At 41.0% G+C, this 6,000-nt stretch overlaps 1 protein-coding gene across 13 annotated transcripts in view; it reads right to left on the minus strand.

Annotated features, from left to right (window-relative positions):
• The window catches only part of CD55 (CD55 molecule (Cromer blood group)), a 44,160-nt gene extending 38,985 nt beyond the window's left edge, over positions 1-5,175 (minus strand). For 5 of the 13 annotated variants that reach the window (XM_002809524.5, XM_009238399.4, XM_054521650.2 and 2 more), the window contains exons 1-4: positions 4,757-5,175; positions 4,056-4,241; positions 1,937-2,128; positions 975-1,074 (exon numbers count right to left, since the gene is read on the minus strand). In XM_002809524.5, coding sequence (XP_002809570.2) covers positions 975-1,074; positions 1,937-2,128; positions 4,056-4,241; positions 4,757-4,856 — 578 coding nt within the window. In that variant the 5' untranslated portion in view covers positions 4,857-5,175. The remainder of the gene's footprint in view (positions 1-974; positions 1,075-1,936; positions 2,129-4,055; positions 4,242-4,756) is intronic. The other 8 variants (XR_008510199.2, XM_054521621.2, XM_054521598.2 and 5 more) reach the window with 7 other exon arrangements.
• Positions 5,176-6,000: the final 825 nt, after the last annotated feature.

Consider the following 6,000-nt stretch of genomic DNA (forward strand, 5'->3'; position numbering starts at 1 on the left):
TTTCCTCAAATTCTCCAGGTTATTATCTTAAAATATTTACTACAGAATTAGGTGAATATAAAACAGTAGTTGATAAAAGTCCACACAGTAGTTTAAAGGAAAAGAAAAATTAAGTTTAAAAAGGTGACATCCAGAGAGTAAAAACAGGTACGACATGTACATTTTTTATTTGCATGGGGAATATGTTAGAAAGCATAAAAGTGTTTTAAACATTTTTAAATGACAGATGATTGAACATTTTATACTTCTGAGTTCTAAATATGGGCTTCACAGAATAATAGAATGTACTTATATTTAAAGGGTTCAAAGTACTTCCCAGATTTTGTGTTCATGACCTAACCAATATCTGTGTTTCGTATAGGAGACAAGTGATACTGATATTTTTACTTTATAAAGAGTAGGGACGCACACAGAGTAAAATAGAATTATTTAATTTACAGATATGAAATGAGAAAATAAATGTAAAGTTTTCAACAGTGTCTGAGACATTGATGGTACTCAATGAATGAGTTCCTTTTCCCTATATAGAGAACTTATCAAAGAACTTAGAATACTTTCACACTAGGAATGTCTTTAACTCATGCTGTTTTGTAACAGCTTGTTTGCAGATAGAAAAACTCATGCAAATTCATTATTTAGGTCAACTAAAGATTGGTTTAGTATTTAACATTTGAAGAATTATTTCTGCAAGTATCATCATCTCAATTTTTTTATTAATCACATTTAAAATTTTATATTGAATCACATATTTACTGAAATCAGAATTTAGAGAATTTTGGTGGTATAAGAAATCTTCCTTTCTTGACCCATTTTACTAAATTTAACTGTGATGAGCTCATGATGAAGGGTCTTTGAGGAGAGGGATTTAGTTGCTACCAGCTGTGAATACCAGTCATGAAACTAACAATCTCACCTTAAGTCCTAATTTGTTTTCTCATTTCCTAAATACAGGGTTTTAGTATGTCCAAACTTACCCTGTGTTACATGAGAAGGAGATGGTTGCACCAAATAATATGCCATTTGATACATCAATCTGACCATTTTGGATTTCTCCAGGATTAGGGCATGATTTCTCTAGAATAGAATACAAATTGATTTTTTTAAATTAAATTATCAGGCACACACACAAAGAAGGTAACTATGTGAGGTGGTGGATATGTTAATTAGCTTGACTGTGTTAATCATTTCACAATGTGCACATATACCAAAACATCATGTTGTACACCTAAAATGATATTTGTTGATTATACCTCAATAAAGCTAGGGAAAAAATTTTGAAAAAATTATCAAGCACATATATGTAAATTCATCATCTGAATTTCTTATCCTTAGACTTTTTTTTTTTTTTTTTTGAGATGGAGTTTCGCTCTGTTGCCCGGGCTGGAGTGCGGTGACATAATCTCAGCTCACTGCAACCTCTGCCTCCCAGGTTCAAGGGATTCTCCTGCCTCAGCCTTCCAAGAAGCTGGGATTACAGGCATGCGCCACTATGCCCAGCTAGTTTTTGTATTTTTAGTAGAGTCAGGGTTTCATCATGTTGGCCAGGCTAGTCTCAATCTCCTGACCTCAAGTGGTCCACCTGCCTCTGTCTCCCAAAGTGCTGGGATTACAGGCATAAGCCACCATGCCTGACCCTTAGACTTCTTTAATTCTAATTTCTCTTTATAATAAGTTTTGAAAAAGCAACGAATTTAGAATATATGCTTGTTTTATTTTAGGTAACCTCAAACTAATTAAATGTGAAATTTTTGAATGAATAAGTATGCCTACCACATAAATATTTAGTCTAATTCAAAATAAATTGACACTCATGGTCCTATCAAGAAACATCCTATATAATAATAGATACACATAGAGTTCTAGCATGAATGAAGGAAGGGATACTATTTCCCCCAAACACCAGATGGTTGAAAATACTTTAAAAAATTTTACTCACTTTTACAAAATTCAACTGCTGTGGACCATGTTAAATTCTGAAGGCAAGTTAGTTTTGTTGATAGAGAAAGTTCTCTTCTGTAACCTGGACGGCACACATATTCCACAGTAGTACCGACTGGAAAATAATTCTGAGTGATATAAGGCTGTTTGAGGGATGCAAAATTTAGCCTGGTTGGCACCTCGCAGCTACCTAAAAGTATTAACAAAAGCAGCAACAAAAAAAGCAGTATCAATTTTTGTTTTATAATCTATACTTAATTATCTGGACCCTAATAACCCCCTTTCTTTACTGCTTTGCACATATTTAGTACTTAACTATATTAATATCACCATGGCACTTGCAATGTAGCAAATGTATTCACATGTATACTTTATTTCCTAGTTACTAGAGGCTTAGGAAGTAGAGTTGGTACACACATATCACTATCCCCACTTAAAAAAAAAAAAAAAAATCTTTAAGTTGCCTGGCACAGTTCTGGCATTCAACAAATGTTGGTTTCCTTACCCTGCCCTAAAGAACTACACAGCACCATACAGTACAGGAATAGGGTATTTCCAGACCCCTGGACTAATGTCCTGCACAACAATAATAGCAGCTAATATTTATTTACGTATAAACTCATTTAATTCCTACACGCCCTGGGGGCAAGGATGAGTCAATTGTATACATAAAGTATTTACACCTGTAAACAGATTGCCCACAAACTGTATAAAGTATTTACATCTGTAAACAGATTGCCCACAAATGTGAATCTAGAGAGGCATGGTCAAGTGGAAGGGTCATCATTGGATTTGTAGTCAGAAGACCCAAGTTTACACCTTGGTTTTGGCATAAAAGCTGCTGCTCTTGAGGAAGTTATTAAACTACTGGGGTCTGTCTCCTCTACCATAAAGAGGGTAAGAGCCCCAACTTACCTCATGAGGTTGTTTGGAGGATTGGATAAAGTAATAACATGGGGAAGAGTTAAAACATGATACATGTGCAAAGACTATGTACTTCATCCTACTGCCTCTATTGTGGATAAAAATAAAAAGTGAAAGCCTATTTCACGCATGGCTTCTAAAGGTATTTGTGCCAATTTCTGTATTTACTGTAGCTTCTATTAAGTTGTTCAAAGTCAGGTTGTCGGGTCTGTTTATCTTTACTTATATATCTCAAAGCTAATACAGGGCTATGTAAATAACAGATTTTTTTCCTCCAAGATAATGCCAATATACATTTTATGAAACCAAAGGGCACAGGAGGTGTGAATGACTGTATGTATATTCACCTAAAACAAGAAATCTTCATTTCTTTTAATTCTACTAGGTATCAGTATCAAACACGGTTACTGTGTTAGCCCCAAAACAACTCTTCACTGGGCCTCTTATTCATTTTCAACAATCTATCTACCTATCTATATCACAGTTTATACATCTCTCTCTCTCCATATATATATATATATATATATATATATATGTCTCCCTATATATATATCTCTCCCTATATATATATATCCCAATTATATATATATATCTCCCTATATATATATCCCAATTTATATATATACATATATTTTTTCAAAGTAGCAAGAAGAGAAGATTTGGAATATTCTCCACACAAACACCAAGTGTTTGAGGTACTGGCTATCCAATCACCCTGATTGATCATGACACACTGTATGCATGTGCCAAAATATCACATGTACCCTATAAATATGTACAACAGATTTTGAAGTAAATATTGAGAGCTTTTAAAAATGCCACCACAGAGTTGTATTTGGTAACTCCTAGTTTATAAAATACTTAAGAAAACAGATCATTTACGCTATGTGTCTCAAGGCAATTGCCAAATATATTTTATATGTTTACTCCCTAAACAATACCTATTGTTTATTTTCTCTACTAGTTCTTTCAAGAGGTACAGTGTTAGGAAGAAAAACTCTTAATGAAGCAGCAGGACCTACTCGGGGTGGTAAATGTCTTCAATTAGCTGGAGTGTGAAGTGCCAACAGGGTATACCCTGGGGTTTAGTAACGCTAGAGAACTATCAATTACTAGTCACTCCAAAGATATATAAAAATAAATTTAAGATACATTCCATTCCCAGAACTTTTCTAAAAAGATGAAGAACTTACGATTGCAGAACTCTTCAATATCTGACCATTGACTGCCCTTAAGGCAGATCACTGAGTCCTTCTTGCCAGGAATTTTCATAAAGCTTTCTTCACATTTGTACGTTACTACGGTATCCTCGGGAAAACTTGTACGGCCTTCCAAAGCTGGCTGGGCATTAGGTACATCTGGGGGAAGGCCACAGTCACCTAGGGAGACAAAAGCAGAACTGAAGGAAATGACTATCAAGTGTCCTCACAGTTGCTGCTTTCAAGACCCAAGCCCCCTTGAAATGCCACACCTGAAAGAGATGACATGCAAGTTTGCAGCATCGTGTGCTCCACAAGGCTGGACTCTGTCGAGAGTGGGGAGCGGTCAGCGGTCTGGCCTCCCATCCTTTTAGACCAGCTTTTTGGGGGTTAAGGATACACTCTCTTTGAGCCCTCCCTTTCGATTTTCCCAGGCTTGGCTGCTCCGCAAACCCAGCCTGGGCCTCTTTAGCCCTCCACGCCGACCCCTAAAGCCAAGTCAGCTGGGGCCGACACAGCAGGAGCCCCAAATGCCGGTGAGCGGCGAGAGCCTTAAAGGTACAGGACGGCGGGAACCACGACCGCGGGCCACGCTCCCCACCTGCCAAGTCCCCGGTCCCTGTGCGTGTCTCAGAGACCGACTTGGACCTCCCACCCAGCCCAGGGGCTTCCCCGGCCGCCGGGCCCCTACTCACCCCACACAGCCGGCAGGCACAACAGCACCAGCAGCAGCAGCCAGAGCAGCTCCCCGAGGAGGGGCAGCGCCGCGGGCACGCTCGGCCGCGCGACGGTCATGGCGCGCCAGGTCAGAACAAGCACGCGCCGCCGGGACTCCGCCGAGTCGCAGCTACGCCCAGCGGCCGGAGCGAGTTGCAGTAAGCAGAAGCCTCGTGGCTCCGCAATACCAGTTAAATGAGTGCTTTGGGCGGGGCCTGGGCTGGGGCTGTGTGTCACCAAGGGTGGGACAAACAAGACGGCTGGAGTAGGGGTTTGTTGTGGTCAGAGGGCTCCGGCGTCATACGCCCCTGGGGGCCCTAGACTCGGGGAGAGTCGGGAGGGGAAGGAGGAGGAGCTCGCTGGCAACCCCCTCTGGGACTCACTCTCTCCACTGCTGGGTGGGGCCTGCGATGACCTGCCTTCTAGAAACCTAAATATCTCCTCGCTACGTAAACACAAACGTGGTGTAAACGGGAGGGGGGAGGGGTGCTCAAGTATCGCAGGCCTTGCTGCCCGAACATGAGTTTGTCTAAACGGAGCATCCCCGCGCTTGGCTATTGCGAAGCGGACCTGCAGGTGCGGTGGAGTTCGGGGGCTGAGACTCGGGCTGAGACGCGGTGCCCTCCCCGCGTCGTGGGCCCTCTACTGGGAGGTCTGTCAAAGGCCAACACGAGGGTGGGGAAATAACTAGGGAGGGAGAGGAAGTAACTAAGGAGGAAGGGCGTTATCTCCTAGAACACTCTCGAATGTGAAAACAGAGACCTAGGGAAACAGGTTGAGTAACACAGTAGGGAGTGAACATTGTGCATGCCTTGTTCGGGTGGGAGTCATTTTCTTCACCTGGGTTCTCCTTATTTACCAAAGACACCACTTTGGGATTACTCCAGCCTGACTGTAGAGAGAAATTCACCAGTGTGAGAGAGTGTGTGTGTGTGTGTGTGTGTGTGTGTGTGTGTGTGTGCGCGCGCGCGCGCCTTGGGGCGGTGTGGGGTGGGGGAAAGGGGTGGGATAACAACAAAAACAAACAGACCCCAAAAAGCCGAATGGTGGTGTGGTGGATTTTAAGAGGAAGGCTTGTTACAAACCCTTTAGAATAAATAGCCTGAGGTTTGCAAGACTGGCCACACATTAGAATCACGTGGGGAGCTTATATATATATATATATTTATATATTCATATATATTATACATATATAAATATATATGTGTTTATATATTCATAT

The sequence above is a fragment of the Pongo abelii genome, chromosome 1, assembly GCF_028885655.2.
Source record: "Pongo abelii isolate AG06213 chromosome 1, NHGRI_mPonAbe1-v2.0_pri, whole genome shotgun sequence".
NCBI lineage: Eukaryota > Metazoa > Chordata > Mammalia > Primates > Hominidae > Pongo > Pongo abelii.